Source organism: Felis catus, chromosome D2 (assembly GCF_018350175.1).
Source record: "Felis catus isolate Fca126 chromosome D2, F.catus_Fca126_mat1.0, whole genome shotgun sequence".
NCBI lineage: Eukaryota > Metazoa > Chordata > Mammalia > Carnivora > Felidae > Felis > Felis catus.
The window spans coordinates 7,305,737-7,328,720 of record NC_058378.1 but is presented as its reverse complement, the minus strand read 5'-3'; the positions used below and the strand labels follow the sequence as shown (position 1 = coordinate 7,328,720).

The 22,984-nt window shown below is 40.7% G+C and overlaps 1 protein-coding gene and 1 pseudogene across 6 annotated transcripts in view; both read left to right on the top strand.

Annotated features, from left to right (window-relative positions):
- The window catches only part of ATAD1 (ATPase family AAA domain containing 1), a 77,284-nt gene that overhangs the window by 52,762 nt on the left and 1,538 nt on the right, over positions 1-22,984 (top strand). For all 6 annotated transcript variants that reach the window (XM_045039878.1, XM_045039877.1, XM_045039879.1 and 3 more), the window contains 4 exons: positions 556-662; positions 9,060-9,149; positions 11,951-12,001; positions 21,146-21,279. In XM_045039878.1, the coding sequence (XP_044895813.1) occupies positions 556-662; positions 9,060-9,149; positions 11,951-12,001; positions 21,146-21,279 (382 nt within the window). The remainder of the gene's footprint in view (positions 1-555; positions 663-9,059; positions 9,150-11,950; positions 12,002-21,145; positions 21,280-22,984) is intronic.
- LOC111557215 lies at positions 9,753-9,915 on the top strand (annotated as a pseudogene).

Below are 22,984 nucleotides of genomic sequence, written 5' to 3'. Positions count from 1 at the left end.
AGCGATTAGCGTTCTGGTGTATTTTCTTGCTGGCTTCTTTACCTTGTGTCACGTATATGCACATGCCTACGAGCATGTGTGTTCGAAACCATTTTCTGTCCTGCATTTCCCACAGAATGGTGTTTTGACATTTTTCCAATGCCATTTTTCTTTATTTCCAGGAAAAGCATGTGAAGAAAAAGAGTGTGACCCACAATTAAGAATACATAGGATGCACATAACCTGGGATGTTAGGGCCAAAGCATACAGACCTTCCTCCAAGACACCACTTGATCCGTATCTTCTAATTACCCGATCCTGTACTTCTTTACATATGTTGGCATTAATGTATTGATAGGAAAGAATTGAAGATTGGGAGTTGATTGCGTTTTAATTTCTTAATTATTTGCCAAAATTGTTGTATCAGACCAATGTATGAAAAGGCATAGTTGAACTCTTTGTCTTGTACTCTTTCACAAATTTGTTAGCTTTTGATTTTTTGGTTAATGATTTGAAGTTTTACGATGAGTAAATAATTCAAATTAGTTTCTAAGGTTGAGGACTTCTTCCTTCTAGACTCCTTTCTGCGAAACCGTTCAAGTTCTGACCATGAAGCTACCGCCATGATGAAAGCTCAGTTTATGAGTCTGTGGGACGGATTGGATACTGACCACAGCTGTCAGGTGTGTGAAAGAAATCTGCCTTGAGCCGGTGGTGGTGGTGGGTGCTGATGGGGGATGGGGGGCAGCAGTGGGTGCTGGTGGCAGTGGTGACGGGTGTGGGGGTGGCGGTGGTAGTAGGAGAAAATTTAGTGGGCTACTTCTTAGGCTTTTTTAGAGAAGTTTTTTGTTGTTGTTGGTTCAGTCATTTGTTAGTAAAACTTTATCAATTCATTTAATAATTTATTTCATATTTCACTGATACAAAATGTTTAATAGTTTTATGGGCCTAGAAAAAAAATTTTTTTAACTTTTTAGTTGGTTTTATTTTTATTTATCTATTTTTTATTAATTTTATTATTTTTTTAATTTACATCCAAAGGAGCATATAGTGCACCAGTGATTTTAGGAGGAAATTCCTTAGTGCCCCTTACCCATTTAACCCATCCCCCCTCCCACGACCCCTCCAGTAACCCTTAGTTTGTTCTCCGTATTTAAGAGTCTCTTCTGTTTTGTCCCCCTCCCTGTTTTTATTATTATTTTTGTTTCCCTTCCCTTATGTTCATCTGTTTTGTCTCTTAAAGTCCTCATAGGAGTGAAGTCCTATGATACTTTTCTTTCTCTAATTTCACTAGGTATAATACCCTCCAGTTCCATCCATGTACCTGCAAATGGCAAGATTTCATTTTGATTGCCGAGTAATACTCCATTGTATATATATATATATATACACCACATTTTCTTTATCCAGTTATCCATCGATGGCTCTTTTCATACTTTGGCTATTGTTGATAGTGCTGCTATAAACATGGGGGTGCATGTGTCCCTTCGAAACAGCACACCTGTATCCGTGGAGAAATGCCTAGTTGTGCAATTGCTGGGTCGTAGGGTAGTTAGATTTTTAGTTTTTTGAGGAACCTCCATACTGTTTTCCAGAGGGGCTGCACCAGCTTGCATTCCCACCAGCAGTGCAAAAGAGATCCTCTCTCTCCGCATCCTCGCCAACATCCGTTGTTGCCTGAGTTGTTAATGTGAGCCATTCTGACAGGTGGGAGGTGGTATCTCAGTGTGGTTTTGATTTGTATTTCCCTGATGATGAGTGACGTGGAGCATTTTTTCATGTGTCGGTTGGCCATCTGGATATCTTCTTTGGAGAAGTGTCTATTCATGTCTTTTGCCCATGTCTTCACTGGATTATTTGTTTTTTGGCTGTTGAGTTTGATAAATTCTTTATAGATTTTGGATACTAACCCTTTATCTGATCTGTCATTTGCAAATATCTTCTATTCTGTCAGTTGCCTTTTAGTTTTGCTGATTGTTTCCTTCGCTGTGCAGAAGCTTTTTATTTTGATGAGGTCCCAGTAGTTCATTTTTGCTTTTGTTTCCCTTGCCTCCGGAGACGTGTTGAGTAAGAAGTTGCTGTGGCTGAGGTCAAAGAGGTTTTTGCCTGTTTCCTCTTTGAGGATTTTAATGGCTTCCTGTCTTAGATTTAGGTCTTTCATCCATTTTGACTTTGTTTTTGTGTATGGTGTAAGAAAGTGTCCGGATTCATTCTTCTGCATGTCGCTGTCCAGTTTTCTCAGCACCACTTGCTGAAGAGACTGTCTTTATTCCATTGGGTATTCTTTCTTGCTTTGTCAAAGATTAGTTGGCCATACGTTTGTGCGTCCATTTCTGGGTTCTCTATTCTGTCCCATTGATCTGAGTGTCTGTTCTTGTGCCAGTACCATACTGTCTTGATGATGACAGCTTTGTAGTATAGCTTGAAGTCTGGGATTGTGATGCCTCCTGCTTCGGTTTTCTTTTTCAAGATTGCTTTGGCTATTCGGGGTCTTTTCTGGTTCCATACAAATTTTAGGATTATTTGTTCTAGCTCTCTGAAGAATGCTGGTGTTACTTTGATAGGGATTGCATTGAATATGTAGATTGCTTTGGGTAGTATTGACATTTTAATAACATTTGTTCTTCCTATCCAGGAGCATGGAATCTTTTTCCATTTTTTGTGTGTCTTCAATTTCTTTCATAAGCTTTTTATGGTTTTCAGTGTATAGATTTTTCACGTCGTTGGTTAGATTTATTCCTAGGTATTTTATGGTTTTTGGTGTAATTGTAAATGGGATCGATTCCTTGATTTCTCTTTCTGTTGCTTCATTGTTGGTTTATAGGAATGCAACCAATTTCTGTGCATTGATTTTATATCCTGCAACTTTGCTGAGTTCATGAATCGGTTCTAGTAGTTTTTTGGTGGAATCTTTTGAGTTTTCCATATAGAGTATCATGTCATCTGTGAAGAGTGAAAGTTTGACCTCCTCCTGGCCGATTCGGATGCCTTTTATTTCTTTGTGTTGTCTGATTGCAGAGGCGAAGACTTCCAATACTATGTTGAATAACAGTGGCGAGAGTGGGCATCCCTGTCTTGTTCCTGACCTTAGGGGGAAAGCTCTCAGTTTTTCCCCATTGAGGATGATATTAGCGTTGGGTCTTTCTTATATGGCTTTTATGATCTCAAGGTTGATCTTTCTATCCCTACTTTCTTGAAGGTTTTTATCAAGAAAGGATGCTGTATTTTGTCAAATGCTTTCTCTGCATCTATTGAGAGGATCATATGGTTCTTGTCCTTTCTTTTTTTAAAACATTTTTTTTAATGTTTATTTTATTTTTGACAGAGAGAGACAGAGCATGAGTGGGGGAGGGGCAGAGAGAGAGGGAGACACAGAATCTGAAGTAGGCTCCAGGCTCTGAGCTGTCAGCACAGAGCCCGACGCGGGGCTCAAACTCACAGACTGTGAGATCATGACCTGAGCCAAAGTCGGACACTCAACTGACTGAGCCACCCAGGTGCCCCGGTTCTTGTCCTTTCTTTTATTGATGTGATGAATCATGTTAATTGTTTTGTGGATATTGAACTAGCCCTGCATCCCAGGTATAAATCCCACTTGGTCATGGTGAATAATTTTTTTGATGTATTGTTGGAGCCGGTTGGCTAATAATCTTGTTGAGGATTTTTGCCTCCATGTTCATCAGGGAAGTCGGTCCATAGTTCTCCTTTTTTAGCAGGGTCTCTGGTTTTGGAGTCAAGGTAATGCTGGCTTCATGTTTGGTAGAATTCCCCTGGAAAGCCGTCTGGGCCTGGACTCTTGTTTTTTGGGAGATTTTTGATTACTAATTCTATTTCCTTACTGGTTATGGGTCTGTTCAAATTTTCTATTTCTTCCTGTTTCACTGTTGGTGCTTATATGATTCTAGGAATTTGTCCATTTCTTCCAGATTACCCATTTTATTGGCATATAATTCCTCATAATATTCTCTTACTACTGTTTTTATTTCTGCTGTGTTGATTGTGATCTCTCCTCTTTAATTTTTGATTTTATTTATTTAGGTCCTTTCCTTTTCCTTTTTGATCCAACTGGCTAGTGGTTTATCAATTTTGTTAACTCTTTCAAAGAACCACCTTCTGGTTTTGTTGAGAAGTTCTTTGTTTTTGTTTTTGTTTTTAATTATCATTTATACTTACCATTAAGTGATGGGGATCTGAAAGAATGGTTTGTGTATACTTTTGGTCATTTTGAGGGTTTATGTTAAACACAATGTTAAAAGATTGCCTAAGTGCCTGAAACAAATACTACAGAAAAGAGAAAACCAGGGTGAAGTCTCTCCTCTGAGGGAAAGGAAACAACTAGTGGCTGTGGGTACTCTGTGCATGTTTCGACCCTTTACCGTGAATCTTACACTCCCTCCTCTCAGTTCCTGTCCCCTTAGTTTCACTTTACTACTTTCATTAGCTGCTGGAACTCACACACTTTCCCACTTCCTGCCCCATGTGCTTTCCTTAGGATCCCACTTTTATGAAAGTCTTTTATCCTACGCTTTGTCTCTGTGCCCTGTGGGCTCTGAAAACCAGAACCAAGGTCCCCTGGTATGGCCCCAAAGGGAAAGCCACCTGTCTTGTTCAATGTACCTCTTGCGGTTTCCATTTTCTCTTAGTTCTTTGCCTCTGAGTAATCCATACTTTCCTGCCAGAACAGTAATGCATTTTCATTAAAAGAAAAAAACAAAAAACAAAAAAACCTCACCCCGCATGTTTGTTTTTCTGCCACATTACTGGAAATGGCAGTTCGAGAACCAGAACTGAAAAATGCAGCCATTCTTCACCTATCATTTCCCTCCGTTCCCCATGTGATCTTCCTATGGGATGCCCGTTGGATGCTCCCGTTCATACTGCGCGCGTTTTATCTCTCTTTCGTATTTTCTCTCTTTGTGCTACATTCTGAGAAACGTTTGTATTTTTTTTAGTTTAATTTGCCAATTAAACTAAACTAAAGTTTAACTAAAACTTAGTTAAACTAAACTAAGTTTAGTTGCATCTCTTCTGCTAGAGTTAACCTTTTTATTGAGCTTACTTACATTTTTTAGTCCTAGACATTCTTTTAGATCCTTCTTGAAGTCTGACGGGTCAGTTTTGATGGGCTCTGACCCATCAACTCATGTTTCCAGTTGGATTAGAGAACCAGAGTCCTGGCATCAACTAGCTGTGTGACCTTGATCAGATAATACAGTCACTTTGTATCTGAATGGAGGGAGTACTGTCTATAAAAAAGGGAAGGATAGCATCCACTGCAAACTGTTGAATGGTTTTAAGGAAGTGAAGTGCTTATAACTTGCCTGGTATAACTTAGTACCAGTTAACGAGTATTTGCTATGTGATTGTTTTTTTATTCCTTTAAATATGTTAACATACTAATTTTATAGTCTATTCAGCAGTTCTAACATATGACTATACATCTGGTTCTGTCCTTTTTTGACTTTATGTGGTTTTTGCTTGTGTGTTTATGTGGTTTTTGCTTGTGTGTTTTGTGTTTCTGGTTCTGTCCTTTTTTGACTTTATGTGGTTTTTGCTTGTGTCATATTTGGTAAAACTGTGCATAGATTTTTGGAACCTATGTTGAAGGTTTGTTGCTCCTAAGAGGATTTTTTTTTTTTGTCTTCTGCCAGATTTTTTTCAACATTAGGTAAATTCAGGTCTGAGATCCAGGTTAGCTGGTGAAGAACCATGAAATCGTAGGGATTTTGTGTGTGTGTGTTTATACGTCTGACCAAGAACCAAATCTTGACTCTACTGAATGCGTTTTCTAATATTTCTCACTGTTTCAGGCCCTCCTACTTCATGAGTCCCAGCTTTATGTAGGGTGGCCTCTTATCGTTAAGCCTATAAGGTGTCCAGTGCGAGCCCCACTGCCTAAGATCTGTACATTTCTTTGTGGCACGTGGGCAGCTTCTACCCTCCCTTGCCTCCCTTATGTGTAGGCTTCACTGTTGGCCTTATCTTAATTCCTTCCTTTACGTTTTTGCAGATTTGTAGATTGATTGAGATTTTTTTATACTTTATTATTTTTGGTTTATAGCTGGAGGGCGTAAGGATCTCCTACATCCACCACATTACCATAAATCAAAAATTAAAACACCATCCTTAAAGAGAATATTAAGCCACATATCCTCCTTCTACATCACCTTTATGAAAATATAATTTCATGATGAGGGAAAGTTGCCGTTAGTGTTTGGGTGATAGAAAACAAAGTACAACATCTGTAAATTTAGGTGACGGTAATAGAAACAATGTTGTTAGTAATTGGTGCTAATAAATCTGTTCAAAATGGGAATAGTTTACAGGTTTCCAAAAACTGATTATCCTCCTAAGCAACAGCATTGAAAACACTTAGACTATTGAATAGTTAGCCCATGTAAGAGAAAATCGTTTAATATTATTTCGTATCAGAGTGTAGTTTTAGAAGTCAAGAAAATAGCATTTGGATGAAGTATTCTCCAGAGCCACACAGCATGGTTCTGATATGAAACAACACTGAGTTTTCAGAACCGTCATTCTTTATTACACTGATGGTAATAATTTACTGTTTTCACTGTGATAAACCTTCATAGCAAATGAAGATGTCATTTTTTTATAAAGCTGACAAATTTTTTTAACCTTTTTTGTGCGTTGAGGGGATTAAAATTGATGTTAACTTGAATATTAGTTTTAGACATATTCTTTCATATGAACGAGCCAGTCAGGCTTTCTCTAAAATTATCTATTCTGTGGTTACGGATCAAGCCCAGTACCCCAGCTTTTTCTTGTATGTGTGATATCCTACAGTGGAAACAGAGGTAGCCGAGTGGCCCAATCAGACCTGCCACCCGCACTGGGGGTCCGAAGGTACCCGCCACCGGCACTGGGGGTCTGAGGTAGCCGCCACCCACGCTGGGGGTCAGAGATACCTGATGACATGTTCTTCATCTGCTAAGACATGAGACATACAAGTTAACTGTGTATGTAGGGTAGTTGCTGACGTAGGTAAAGGTTTCAGGCATATTTTTAGATCTGATTATTTTAAATGTTAAATGATAAAGCATCACATGTTTTAAAGATTCTAAAAAGTCAACCAAAGCACTAATTTTTCTGCTTAAATACTAAAACAGTACTGTTTCTTCCCATTTTGGATTTTTGCTCATTTGCACTAGAGTTAAGATGTGTGTGTACAGTTGATCCGTTTTTGCCCCTTAAAATCACTGCTTGAAAGAGTTTCTTTAAGGGAAACAGGTAGTTTGAATCACTTGCTTTTTCTTCATCCTGAGTACCTGTTATCATCCTGTATGTATCCATTAGACTGTGTTGTGCTGGATTTGTTTAGATTCCTTGATCCTAATTTTTAGCATCCCATCTGCCAATACTGGGTTTTGCTTTGTTTTTATTTTAGGTTGATGTGGTCAGTCTTCCGCAAGCTTCCATATCACTTTGAATCTCTTCTAACACATAATGTATACCGTATCTCAAAATGTTCTTCTACGCATACATTATCTTATGCAATTAGTTCCTTTGATCACTTTTTTTTTTTTTTTTTTTTTTTTTATTTATTTTTGGGACAGAGAGAGACAGAGCATGAACGGGGGAGGGGCAGAGAGAGAGGGAGACACAGAATCGGAAACAGGCTCCAGGCTCCGAGCCATCAGCCCGGAGCCTGACGCGGGGCTCGAACCCACGGACCGCGAGATCGTGACCTGGCTGAAGTCGGACGCTTAACCGACTGCGCCACCCAGGCGCCCCCCTTTGATCACTTTTAGGACTTCTTTGGTTTACATTTGATGGAAATTTTACTTTACTAATTTTATAAGGTTGTGGAAAGTCAATAGGTAAGAGCCTTAATATTTTGATTTTAGGACCACTTAATTTAAATACAAAATTGCATTATATTGTGGAACTAACATTTCTCAAATTTACCCTTGTATTTACATTTTTTCCCTCTAGGTGGCAACCTGTCAACAGTTAAATTGAAAATAATTTGTCTCTTGAATGTCATTAAATGTAGAGTAGAAGTAGAATATAAGGTTTAATGGATCTTTCAGCATGTTCTGGAAGTTAGATTTCAGATTATTTCAGAAATTGAGAACCTCTTAGGCTGAAATAAAATTATATTAAAGAAAAGTTTCCATTAGAATACTGATAAATTTCATTTTGGGTAGCAGATGTGGGCTGTTATTGGGTTCTATAAAAAATACCAACAATAATGTTAATATTGAGGGCTTCCAGAAATTAACTTATTTTGGATATCTGTCTTTATTTGCGTTGATTTTTCATGTCTATATCCTTTATGAGTAAAGTGACATAGGCCCAGAGATTGGCAGGTCACCAGCATTTTCTTTTCTTTTTTTAAAAATTAATTATTTTTCCAGTAATCTCTACCCCCAACATGGGGCTCAAACTCACAACCCCAAGGTCAAGAGTCACACACACTACCGACTGAGCCAGCCAAGCACCTAATTCTTTTTTCTTTTTTAAATTCTGCCCAGCATTTATCTGATTAATTTTTGCCCTTGTTGAAAGTTTGATCACTTGAGGTTTTATTGTAGCATTGAGAAGACATCACTGGCAGGGCTGACAGTGCCGTGAGATAGTGGTGTGAAATCTAGAGGAAAAAGTACACGATACCTGTTACCGCCACCAGAATCCTTAGACTCAGGGGAAATGATTTAATTTTAGTATCGAAGGACGTGAAGTGTCCCCTGTATAGACTCCCAAGCTGTAACCTAAATGGCTTTTAGTTATTCAGTGTGTAGCCACTGAGCAACCATATATTGCAAAATACTTTTTATTTTAAATCTTCATAATTCTTCAGTAACTAAACAGTATATTAGTTACTAAAATTCTGATGAAATGCATCAGTCTTACACTTTTGCCATCATTGGATCCATTTAGGATTAACTTTGACTTGTATGTATAAATTTTTGAGTAATACTAGATTAAAGTCATTTTTTAAAGAAGATGTAAACACTCCTTATTTTTCCATAGCTTCTAAGCCCTAATAGTAATATCCTAAAAGGTGCATTATCAGTGGATTTAATGCCTTGTGTTTTCTTTCTATGCCCACCCAGGTCATAGTTATGGGGGCCACCAACCGTCCTCAGGACCTTGACTCGGCCATAATGAGAAGAATGCCTACAAGGTTTCATATCAACCAGCCTGTAAGTGCTTGTGATTGATGTTGTGCATTGTTAGAGACTCCGCTTTTTACAGGAAAGGAATGATTTGGCTTTTAATTTTTTTGATGTTTATTTTTTATTTTGGAGAGAGACAGAGTGCGAGTGGGAGAGAGGCAGAGAGAGAGGGAGACACAGAATCTTTAGTAGGCTCCAGGCTCCAGGCTCTGAGCTGTCAGCACTGAGCCTAAGGCGGGGCTCGAACCCATGAACTGTGAGATCATGACCTGAGCTGAAGTGAGGCATTTGACGGATCCACCCAGGCACCCCAGGAATGATCTTTTTTTAATAGGATTGACTTACTATTTATGGCAGGCAGGAAAGGAATGGGGTAGGAGTCCCTATAATTATTTGTCCTTTCCACTCTGTCTTGCTTTTTTTCTTCTTTCTTTCCTAAGATGAGTGTCATTTGCTTCCCTTCAGAGTCTATACTTACCTCGTGTGCTTAGCCACCTGTTTGATTTTCTTTAGAATGTAGCAAGTTGTCTGAGAAAGTACATAGAAAATTGAAATTATAATTTTGGTTTGGCATAGGATAAAATTAGGAGGGATGGGGTTAAAGAATTGTTCTGTTCAGAAGGCTGACAAATCGCTTCTCGGCCTTTTGGCTCAGATCAAGTGCAGAAGGCTGACAAGAACTGGATTTATCTGATTGATTATTGTCAATTGTAATCTGTGCTTCCCTTTGATAGGATTAATGATTAACCAGTGGCTAAGATATTACACTTTAACTTAATGTAGATGTAAGTGTGTACTGGACCAGGACTGCCTTCTTTCTAGCATCCTTTTCTGTCAGTTAAGAAGTACCCTCGAGTAGGTGATTATAACTTGCTGGTACTCTACATAATTTTTGCACAGAATCCTCAAATCGTGAATTTTGGGTGCCTTTCGATGGAAGAGGGAAAAAGCAGGGTTGATCATTGAAAATGCGCACCATACAGTCCGCGTGTTACATGTATGGCTGTGTAGAGGGATTTTTAGTGTCAATCCTTTCAAATTTTGAAATAAAAGATTATAATACCCCTGAGAGTCTCTGGCTAAAAAACATCTGTCCCACTGTGTATTCCGCAACTTACCAGTTTGTGGCAATAAACATGGTTTCCTAAAATTGAGGGTTGTGGCCTCTTACTCTGATCAGTTATTTGCTGTAGCTAAGACCTCGGCCTCTCTGAGAGAGAGAGCATGCTCAGAGTGAGCCGCTCTTAGAAGATTTACCTGCTACAGCAATGGAGAAATTCACCTTGCTGAAATTCACACTAAATTTATTTAGCGTGACTAGCGTTGAGCACTGGTTTGTGTCAGGCACCCGCCAGACTCCGGGGAATGGAGCACGGCCCCTGTCCTCAGCTCTGGGTGGCACGGGAGGCAGACACGTAAATGAATGACATAAAAGATACTTACCAAAAGAATGTTTGAAGAACTGAGACCCTGAAATGATGCTGAAAGCCAATAATTCTGTCTGAGTAGTAGTAAGCTTTACAGAATCCAGGATGGCAGGAGTTTGATACGCAGGGGAGGCGAGGAAAGGCAAGAATGTGTGGAAGGTAATGTGTATTTGCTGAGACTCTGGGGGTAGTTTGGGCAGGGCGTCCGGGAAGCAGAGGGACCCGAGGCTGGAGAAGTAGGCTGCCGCCAGGTTTACGTGGCTTTTGTCTGCCTTGCCTATGAATCGGGCTTTTGCGTTGGCAAGACAGCAGGACGTTTTTAAAGAAAATTAATTTCCTTCCCTCGGCGGATCTGAAGACAAAGATTACGTTGATGGAATCTCTGTCTGGAGTCCGACAGGAAACAGGTTTTTGATACACAGTAGAATAGAACAAGGATACAACAACTCACAAGGTAGCCTTTACTACCGTTCTCATTTTAACATATTAATTGTGTTAGTTACCAAAATGGGTTGTCAGACTTGTTACAAATTTGTATGCTGTTAATGTACAAACTGGGATTTTGTAACCCCCTTTTCATTCCATTTTTAGTGGATACATATACTCTATAGGGTAATTTTCTTCTTATTGCAGAACTCTGATGTCGAAGTATCTGATTAACCTTACCTTAAAACTCTTCCCCAAATTAAGTGGTTATTCACAAAAAGTAGTCATTGGTCATCACATAACATACCAAATTTACCTTCATACTTAACCATCTTGAATTACGGGAACAGCAGGGTTCGGTTGTGTTTTTTCCGGTCACTTGATTTGATACTGGTGGTAACTAGCTGTGTCTTCAGTGGTTGTGAGAACAAGAATGAGTTCAGCCATAAGACATTTTTAAAGCCTTTGTATTGACTTTCTATGTAAGGTATCCTATCAAAATGCCTGTTCTGTGATATAATGTGAGCCATCGCTCGGGTGGAAAGTGTATAAACACGTGTACCGCCAATGCCAAACAAAAACTGACTGATACAAATTAGCGAGCGAGGGAGCGGTGTGCAGACGTGGAGGAACTGAGCCTACATCGCTGCCATCCTGTCCAATTATGTAAATGAAGAAAAGAACATTTGCCAGAGCCGTAGAGGAAAGACATTGAAGGGCATGTTATTTCCCAGACATTGTGCTAATCGCTGGGGATTCAGAAGAAGAAGACAGGAATTCAGTAGGTTGACCACAATTACTCTAGAGTCTAGAATCTAGACCTTGCTTAGCCAACATATTTTATGATTTTTGTTAGAGTTTCTGGCGTTTCCTGCAAGTATTGTCAGATAGTTTACAGAGGAAAGAAGAAATATCACGAAAACTAGTTGATCCTTATTTTTGTTAAATGCTAACTGGAAATGATTCTGGTTTTAGGCTCTAAAACAAAGAGAAGCAATCCTGAGACTCATCTTGAAAAATGAAAACGTAAGTAGAAAATGACATTTTCCCCCAACCTGTAAATATGTTTATGTTCATAAAACCGTTTCAGAAATGAAAAAGTAATTGGAGAATAAACAGCTTTGTACTTGACATAAATCACAGTAAAACTGTTGGCCGTTCATGTAACGCATTAGCCATGGTCCGTTTGAACTAATTAACGATGGTCTGCTTTTTTTAAAAGTGCTGTGTTTCATATCTTTGATATTTTTAGGCTGCTCTTCAGTTATATAAGATACATTTATTTTTGTACAGCAGTATGGGTTTTATTTCTTCGATTACGATATTTTTTGAAGTTGCAGTTGAGATTTAAAAGGGTACGATAATCAAAATTTAAATGGGTTCTGTATTTAAGGTCACATCCTTCAGAATTAAAACATGTACGTTGAATGGCATTCAGAGAAGAATCCCGCTTCTCCTCCTACCTTTCTTCTGTGTCCCTTCAGATGACCCAGTCTATAACAGCATGTAGGATACACTGTTACTCCTTTTCCTTTTCCTACGTAAGCCATATTGATAAACTGCATACCCTGTCCTATGCATGGCTTTTGTCACTCATCTTGGAGACCTTTCCATATTAGCAGATAGTGTCTTTATTCTGTGCGCTCAGTCGCTCTCTCTCGTTCTCTCTCTCATTTTTGCATTGCATAGGACTCCACTGTCTGGATATACCACGATTCATTAAATCAGTGCCATATTGAAGAACATTCAGGTTGATTCCAGTCTTCTACTACTACAAAAATGCCGCATTGAATAACAACCTTGAACATATGTCACTTCACACTTGTCCAGGGATGTTAGTAGGGGTGATTTTCCAGAAAAGGAATTGCTGGATCAAAGGATCTGATTTAGAATTTTGGTAGCTCTTGCCAAATTCCACGCTGATATACTCTCATACCAGCAGCGTTAGCGCCTCCCCGGCTGCCTTGCCGACGAATGCGGTGGGGCTTTGTGCCCACGTGATCTAGGTGGAAAACGGTATCTCATTGTATTTTTAAGGATGAAATGAGCATTTCGTGTTTAAGAGCCTCTTGAGGTTTTTTTCTGTGAAATACCCATTCATATTCTTGGCCGATTTTTCTATTGCAGTGTTCTTGTTCTTAGGGATTTATAGGAACTCTAATATATTAGGGAGAATTCTCTTAGTTTATACGATTTGAAGTATTTTTTCCTGGTTTGTTTTTCTTAACTTACTGGGTTCTTTTCCCCCGTTTTTGGCTTCTGAGTTTTGAATAACATGGCATTCTTCACCATCCTAAACTTTGTATCTAAGCTCCATTTGAGGGGCGCCTGGCTGGCTGAGTCGGTGGGACACACGACTCTTGATTGCGGGGTCATGGATTCAAGCACCACATCAGGCATAGGGCTTACTTAAAAAAAATAAGTAAATACAATAAACTCACTCCTTGAACTTGCTGTCCAAACTAAAAAACCTGGTAGATTCCCGTAGGGAGGGTTGCTTGTATTTGTGGTTTTCCTCCATGAATCACTGTCAGGGTGATTGTGCCCCTCGCTGCCCTACTTCCCCACTCCCCAGGTTTCCCATCGTACTGCATCTGTGAGTATTTTAGTTTCACTTCTAAAAGAAATAATTCTTTTCTTTTTTGACTTAATCTCATAACCATTATTACACTTAACAAAAAAAGGACAATAATTCATTATTATCGTTGAATATCTAGTCTGTTCAAATTTCCTACTGTCTCCTAAATGGCTTGTTATTTATTTATTTATTTTTACCATGTATTTGACTCAGGATCCATACAGTGTTCATAATTCGCAATTATTTGATAGTTTCTTTTTAAGTTTTATTTATTTTTAGAGAGAGAGAGAGAGAGAGCACATGTATGTATGCACGTGAGCCGGGGGAGGGGTAGAGAGAGAGGGAGGGAGAGAATCCCAAGCAGGTTCTGCACTGTCAGCACAGAGTGTGACACGGGACTCAAACCCACGAACTGTGCGATCATGACCTGAGTGGAAATCAAGAGTTGGACACTTAACCGACTGAGCCACCCAGGTGCCCCAATAGCTTTCAGATCTCTTTTAATCGTAGGCTATAGATTATTCCTTCATCTCCCCCCTTTTTTCCCCCCACTTTCTTTTCCGTGTATTTGTTGAAAAAGCCAGGTTGGGTTCATCCACATTTTTCTATGGTCTGGACTTTGCTGATTGCACAGGAGCAGTTGTTTCACAGCAAGTAGGGTGAGGCGCCCCTGGTCCCTCAGCCCAGCTCCCTGGATATTTTTGCTTATTTTTCCGTATTAATTTTAGAATTAATTTGTCTTATTCAGGAAGAAACAAACGCTAGGTTTTTAGTGGATCATAATTCAAGAGAATTAAGATCTTTTTGATGTTGAGTCTCCTATCCAAAAACAAGTATGGCTTTTTGGTTGTTTTGAGTCTTTCAGTAGTGTCCTGTTCGTTTATTTCTTTAAAACATATAAAAAAAGACATACGCTAAATTGCGAAAGCGTAAGGAACCTAGCAGATTACACAGTTACTAACTATTTGGGGGAGCATAGAGCTATTTAATAAAGAGATAAATGCTATGCAGCCTTTTCTTAAAAACTTCATGTGCATGAAATGTTTTTTGCAATTTCGGGGAAATTCTTAAAACTCTCCAAGTGTTCTAGGGAAAGAACTCCTATAGGAGCATGAAATCAACAACTTCCATTTGCCCTTTAACTGATTATTTGATAACTGCTTTCAAGACGCCGTGTCGTTGTCGTGCTGTGTAGGTGAAAGACACTTAATTGGTAAACCTTTAACAAAGACAGGCATCAAGGAGCAGTTCAGAAAGAAAACAAAGGAGATAAAATGCCACAAGTTCTTTAAGTTAGGATGGCTATGATGTGGCTTGACATTTATCAAATAGTAGAAGGTAATTGCTGACAGTTTTGTAGAGACTTCGAGTTAATACAATTATTTGATTTAAAATTAATGAAAGATGGTATTGCTGGAAGTTTAACATTTTTGAACCATGTGTATGTGGTTTAAGAAAGATATAGATGATGTAGATGATTCACGTATAATGAATATAAATCATAGCATTTAAGCTCTGTCTCGTAAGATAGCCATACTTCACGTAGGCTGTAATGTTTTCACATTTAACTTAAGAAACTCCTCATTATTGGGGCGCCTGGGTGGCGCAGTCGGTTAAGCGTCCGACTTCAGCCAGGTCACGATCTCGCGGTCCGTGAGTTCGAGCCCCGCGTCAGGCTCTGGGCTGATGGCTCGGAGCCTGGAGCCTGTTTCCGATTCTGTGTCTCCCTCTCTCTCTGCCCCTCCCCCGTTCATGCTCTGTCTCTCTCTGTCCCAAAAATAAATAAACGTTGAAAAAAAAATTTTTTTTAATAAACATTAAAAGAAAAAAACTCCTCGTTTCTTTTTTTTTTTTTTAATAAAGTTTATTTATTTTGAGAGCACACAAGCAAATGCAGGCAAACAGGGTAGAGGGGTGGAGAGAGAGCCGGAGAGAGAATCCCAAGCAGGCTCCACACTGTCAGCAGAAAGCCCGATGCAGGGCTCAATCCCACAAACTGTGAGATCATGACCTGAGCCGAAACCAAGAGTTGGATGCTCAACCAACTGAGTCACTCAGGCACCCCAGAAACTCATTGTTTCTGAACTTTGATTTCAGGTGCGCCTGGGTGGCTCAGTTGGTTAAACATCCAACTTCAGCTCAGGTCATGATCTTCACGGCTCGTGAGTTTGAGCCCTACGTCAGGCTCTGTGCTGACAGCTCAGAGACCGGAGCCTGCTTGGGATCTTCTCTCTCTCCCTATCTTCCCTTCTCTCTCTCTCTCTCTCTCTCTCTCTCTCTCTCTCAAAAATACCTAAACATCAAAAAAATTTTTTTTAATAAATAAACTTTGATTTCAGTATTATGCTTTTTTTTTTTTTTTTTTAAGAGTAACATCTTTGGAAATCCTTTTAGACTGACATTTGTCATGGGTATAAGGAATTTTTAGCACTCTGTTTCTTAAAGCACAAAGAATTAGTGTCCATTTTTGTGATGCAGAGTATGAATGCTCTGGATAATTGTTGACACAAGACCATCTTATTCCCCACTAGCTGCTACTTGTATGCTGAAGGCATATTGTTACTTCAGTAGAGTCTGAAAGAAATTAATGTAATTTTGCTAAAAAGATGCCTCAAATGATAGTGTTTTCCAGTCTTCTCATGTTTCTTTACTAATAGGTCCTTAACAAAACTTAGTCATTGAAAACAGATGGTGTGGGGCACCTGGGTGGCTCAGGTAAGCATCTGACTTGGTGTCAGGTCACGTTCTCAGAGTTTGTGGGTCCGAGCCCCACGTTGGGCTCTCTGCTGTCAGCGGGGAGCCTGCTTTAGACCCTCCGTGTCTCTCTCTCTCTCTCTCTCTCTCTCTCTGTCTCTCTGTCTCTCCCCCACTCGTGCTCATCCTCTCTCAAAAATAAATAAACATTAAAAAAAATTAAAACAGACAGTGTAGTGGTTTTGGCTTAAAGTTTTAAGTATGAAAGGATTAGAACTAATAAAATGTATACATTATACAGGTTTCCTGTCTCTGTACTGAGGAGACTTGAGTTTTTTCCCTACAAACAAATCTGAGTTTATACCTTTTCCATAATGTAGCAGGAGTGGTTATTAACAAGCGTGGGCTTTGGAGACCAGCCTGAGGGTCCCATGTTCTGGCTTCAACCCTACCTTCTGGGGGACCTTGGGCAAATAGCGTTCAGTGTCCCTATGCCTCATTTTTCTTACTGGGAAGGTAGACGTAATGCCAACAATCTCATAGAATCGTTTTGAGAATTTAAATGCTACATGTAAAATGCTGAGAGTACATGCTTGTGTGCCATCCATGGTAGACAGAGGAAATAAGTGCTGTTCCTTCGGGCCGTGTTAGAAAGTTGTTCATTTATTTCAGTATCGTTCCCAGTACGAACCGTGAGCTCATGACCTGAGCTGAAACCAAGAGTTGCATGATCAACCGAGTCACTCAGCCACCCCAGAAACTCCTCGTTATTTCTGAACTTTGATTTCAGTGTTCTGCTTTTTTTTTTTTTTTTTTTTTTTTTTTTTTTTTTTTTTTTAAGAGTAGCACCTTTGGAAATCCTTTTAGGATGACATTCGGCACGGGTATAAGGAATGCCTAATGAAAACAGTTCCCATGACTTTATGGTTTATGTACTAGCTGTTATAAAAAGGGTTACTTTCCGATTATTTGCTGTGTACCTAGCATAGTGGTGAGATATACATTGTTTTACTTAATCCTCAGTTCATCTGAGGAGCACATGTTGATACTATTTTACGTTGAGGAAACTGGAACTCCGAGAAGTTCTATATTAAATAGCCCAGGCCGATGTAGCAAAGTAGTGATGGAGCCTTTCTCTCAACCATTATGGCATGCTGCCTCTGTTCATCTTGCTCCCCCCGCTGCCTGGAATCTTCTCCTCTTTGATATTTTCTCATACTTGCTTTGTTCATCTTTATCGCTTTGTAACTTTATCGCTGTGTCGTGCACAAGATTTGTGAGTGGTTAGAACATAGTGTGGCCCAACAAAGTATGGCCAAAAGATGGGGTGAAGGTGTTGATTGTTTAAGTGAGGAAGACAAATTGTTAATATTTCAGAGTACAATTTGGAAGGTGTTAAGTAGGTTTTTTTTAATGTTTTATTTTTTTATGTTTATTTTTGAGAAAGAGGGAGAGACAGAGCATGAGCAGGGGAGGGACAGGGGGTGGGGGAGATGCAGAATCCGAAGCAGGCTCCAGGCTCTGGGCTGTCAGCACAGAGCCCGACGTGGGGCTCGAACTCACAAACTGTGAGATCATGACCTGAGCTGAAGTCAGTCAATCAACCGAGACACCCAGGCGCCCCTTATTTTTTTTACTGTTTGTTTATTTTTGAGAGAGAGAGAGTGTGTGTGAGCAGGGGAGGGACAGAGAGAGAGGGAGACCTAGAATCCGAAGCAGGCTCCAGGCTCTGAGCTGTCAGCACAGAGCCTGACGCGGGGCTGGAACCCGCAAACCGTGAGATCACGACCTGAGCTGAAGTCAGACACTTAAACGACTGAGCCACCCAGGCGCCCCTCTTAAGTAGTTTTTTTAATGTATGGAATATTTTATACACAGACACAACCTTATATCCACCACCCGGATTTAACGGGTGATCTTAACATGTTTGCTTCCCATGTCCTGCAGTCACTGTCACTGGTAGCCCGTTGTCCTGGTGGGTAGTGGAAATTTGTTTCGTGGTTGTGTGTGGATGGACACGTGATGCGTGTGCAGGTGTAGGTTATTTTTACTCTTCCATGAGTTTTACAAACTGTAGAGAAATTAGATTCTTGCATGTCTGGTGCCGTGTGTTTGTGCACATGTAAGAAGGGTTGTCAGATACAAGGGAGCGTATGCTTCCCAGGAAGAGAATAGACAGGTCTGATGATAATCAGAAGCATGACGAGGTAACATGCACAGAATGAAAGAAAAGCCCCCGGGAACAGATGTACAACCCTGTGACCAACAGGGGACCAATATCCAAATTATACAGAAGCCCCGTAGTGAGTTCGTCATGTTTTCTGTTGTGTACATCAGATCACAGGTGCTCACTGTAACTAGAAGTGCTTACTGTCTGATCCATGAGTACGTGATACGGGAGTTCACTCGAGATTGGGACTGTCAATCTCAGGGGCTGTGAGTTCGAGCACCATGCTGCGTGTAGAGATTACTTAAGATCTTTTTTTTTTTTTTAATGTATTCTTTTTTTTCAACGTTTTTTATTTATTTTTGGGACAGAGACAGAGCATGAACGGGGGAGGGGCAGAGAGAGAGGGAGACACAGAATCCGAAACAGGCTCCAGGCTCTAGGCTCTGAGCCATCAGCCCAGAGCCCGACGCGGGGCTCGAACTCACGGACTGCGAGATCGTGACCTGGCTGAAGTCGGACGCTTAACTGACTGCGCCACCCAGGCGCCCCAAGATTACTTAAGATCTTAAAGAAAACATCTCCCAGTATTACTGTGGATTTGTCCATCTCACTCTGTCCTTATGTTCATTTCTGCTGTGTGTATTTCAGGGCCATATTTTATTAAATGTATATCAGTGCAGAATTGTTGTATTTTTCTGATGTATTATTTTTTTATTATTTAATGATTTCTATTCCAAATTATGTGTGTTGAGTAAAAATCTATTGATCTGATGAGAATAGAACTAAATTAGGTTTCTTTTGGTTAATATTTGCCTTGTCTGTCCTTTCTCAATCTTTTGTTTTGAACTTTTTTTTTCTTTTAAAACTGAACACCAAATCTGTTTTATTTTCCCCTTGGACAGGGTGTGACCATTCTAAACCTCAAATTAACTGCATTTTGGTTTTTTATACAGTCTAATGGACTTTCACCAGCCTAGCCTGTTTGCATTTGTGGGGATCACTGATAAGCTTTGATTCATTCTTTCTTATTCTAGTACTTTCTATGTATTATGCTTTTTGTTTTTTGCCCACCCACCCCCACTCTTGTGTTTTCTTCCCTTTTTTCCTCTTCTTCTACTGTTTCGGAAGTTACACATTCTCTTTTTATCTTTTACTGGTACCCTTAAAATTTTTTTACATATACCTATAGTCCAGGTTAACACTATTTCCTCCCTCTTCCTCCCTCTTCCTGATACTATAATTTTACTTCAAATGTTTCTGCATGGATGTTCCCTGTCTCACATGTTCTGTGTCTCACATTTTAGTTCCACGTTGTTTCCCCACCCCAAATTTTAAATGACTGTTACTGTGTATGTATTAAAGCTTGCTTGCTTGCTTGCTTGATTTATTTATTAAAAAATTTTTTTGATGTTTATTTTTGAGAGACAGAGTACGAGTGGGGGAGGGGCAGAGAGAGAGAGAGAGGAAGACACAGAATCTGAAGCAGGCTCCAGGCTCCGAACTGTCAGCTCAGAGCCCGATGTGGGGCTCGAACTCACAAACCGATGTGGGGCTTGAACCCACGAACCGTGAGGTCATGACCTGAGCCAAAGTCTGATGCCCAACCAACTGAGCCCCCCAAGGCGCCCCTATTCAAACTTATTTAGTTCCGTGTTTACCATTTTTTTCGTTTAGCTCTACTGCCAGCCCCACACCTACCTCCTGCGTTCACTTCTGTTCACAAAGAATGTGGGGTATCTCCTCATTCAACCCCCAGTTTTAGAGATGAGGAGACCAGCATCGCGTGAGGTCACAGTTGCAGAGCCAACTGTAGACCCCACACCGTCTGGCGTCCCAGTCTCGTGCACAGTTGCCAGTGTTACTCAAACACTGGGGCTTACCCAGTGGGCATTTAATAACTCATAGAGGTGGCATTTCAGGTCGGTGAAAGAAAGTAAGTGTTGTTAAGGCAGATGGTTAGCTATGCAGGGGAAGAGTTCGGCTGGACCTTAACCACAGCGTGTCCACGGCCTGGCTCTGGTGTGACCTCGGGCAGTGTATTTAAGCTCCCTCAGAACAAGAACACTGCCTGGCAGGATCCCCTGAGACTAATTAACATGCAGAGTGCTTAGCGTGGCGAGTGACACGTATGCATCATCTAATAATAGAGGGACGTCATTCTTGCTCATTTTCTCTTCTCAACCTACACAGAAGCCTAGTGTGTACTCTCCTAGGCCTGCCGTGCTCCCAGGACAGTGACCGAAGCTTACACGACCGGCTCGGCCGTGTAAGCTCACGTTGAGGAACGAGACTATTACGCTGAGTGTTGGGCTGGTAAACACAGAGCATTGCGGCCAAAGGGCAAGCGAGCGCCCGTTGATAGGTTTGCTGTCATGGACCCGGGACTTGATGCAGGCTGTTTGCCAAGAATGGTGAATGCAGTCCTGCAACTCAGGACCTTCCTTAAGAGGTGCCAAGGAGAGTCCGACAGTGTTTGAGTATCTGTTCTTCCCTCTCGCTTCATGATCTATCGAGTAAGGCTTTATTTAATACTCCAGTCATAATGGCAGTTCATGACAATTAGATTTCAAAACTCCAGGTTTTACGGCTAAAGGAAAAGTAGAAACAAAGTATTTCTGGATGATTCTCCTTCCATACTATTCCAACATGCTTAACATTCTTTACGTGGAAGGACAGTGGCTAGATCATGCTCTGCAGCACTTTTCACATTTGTTTTTCCTCGTGAAAGGTGGACAGGCACGTGGACCTGCTGGAAGTCGCCCAGGAGACGGATGGTTTCTCAGGCAGTGACCTGAAGGAGATGTGCAGGGACGCCGCCCTCCTGTGTGTCCGGGAGTATGTTAACTCTACATCGGAAGAAAGGTATCATCTCCTATTTCTCAGACCCTTTTAGACCTTTCAGGGTGGTTTCCGTTATTTTTCTTTACAATACCAACTCTGCTTATGGTATAAAAGGTGAACTTGAATTAACAATCTCCCCAACTTTATGAACTGCCCTTTTTTCTTCCTAAAGGGAAGTTCTGAAAGCGAGTTGGGGACGGGGGTTGTGGGGAGGCTCTGGAAGGAAGAAGAAGAAACAGAAGCTGCACGTTTGCCAAAAATCCCCGCACTGGGTCACAGGAGGCCGACGGCAGCTTAGGCTTACTTACTCCTAGGAAAGAGGGTTCTCTAGGATTCCCGGACTGCTTTGCACTTGAAAGTCCTAGTTCCATTTCCTGTGCTCTTCCAGGGATTTCCCACGTGAGTGGGCCTGGGGGCCATTGCTGGGGATTAGACTTCAGTGTGTTAACAGTAATGCGTGTGCTAAACAGACTGTTGCCACTGGGGCCAACTTCACTCGAAAGCAGTGTCAGAGCACGAGTTTGAGAAACCAGCTCTGTGCCCGGCTGTTTCAGCAGAGACGCTAGTGAGCCGGCTCAAGTCCGCCCCCATGAACTGTGTCCTGCAAGGACCTTTCCCAGAAGGCCGCTTGCCCTGGGCCAGCCTAACACTGCGTTTCTAAGCGTCTTTTCAGAGTATTGACCTTCTGATGAAGAGTTTCTGTAACTCTTAGCACACTGTTGTACTTTGGGGCCTCATGTTGAATGAGTTCTCCGCCTCTGGCCCCTTTTTCTAAGGCCTCCTCCCTCATCCGCCGCCAAGGCTCTCTCTCCAGGAGACATGGATGTGCTGGTGGTGCCATGTTCTTAATGACCATGTTTTTAATGACGGTGCGTCGCCATGGCAAGCTTCACCAAAAACTCTTCCGCTTGGTGTAGGAAGAAAGGTTAGCTATGTTTGCCCTAGTTCCGCACCTGCCTTCAGTGCTCCCTGGGGCCCCATTATGGAGACACTCACTTCATTTATTTGTTGCTGGGTTACTCCAGCTCCCCTAATGCTGATGCTGGGAATACTTTTGACCTCTGACCGGAGCCAAGAGTCTACTTGCCAAAGGTTTTTATTCTTGTGTATAAGAAAATGAGAGGAGGAGAAACAACTTATGAATACGTTTTGTGTGAATAAGTTACATTAATAAAGAAAGTCCTATTTTTCTGCTGTCCTCAAAGCCTTTGAAAATTTTATATGTCAGGATGAAAAATCTGGGTCTTAGACTTGGCTTATCGTAACTTTTTCCCTAAATGTTTTTTCCTAAATGTTTGTAAATTACAAGGAGACATTATATATTGGATTTTGTTTTTCTCATTATTGAATAGGGGAGGTTTAGGCTAGTTGGTTTTTATTAATAGCAAAGAATTTTATTTTTAGTTTGTCACATGCTAAATATGTACATGAACATATACCCAAGAATGCTACTTTTAATTTCAGTTTTCATGGGAATAATTTTTGATTCCTTGATGGGAATTCTACGCCCACATAAACTGCACACCTTTATCTAATATTTCCACGTTGTGCCAACATTCTGCATTTGGTTCTTAGTGTGAGGTATTTGGTTTTCATGACCACATCTGCAACGCTGAGTTACAGCCGGCCATTTTGGCCCCCTCCCTCCCAGCAGCCCGTGCTTCTAAAAACATCCTCCCCAGCTTCTGTCTGCACAGAAAATTCTGGAAGCATTCACATGAAGCTC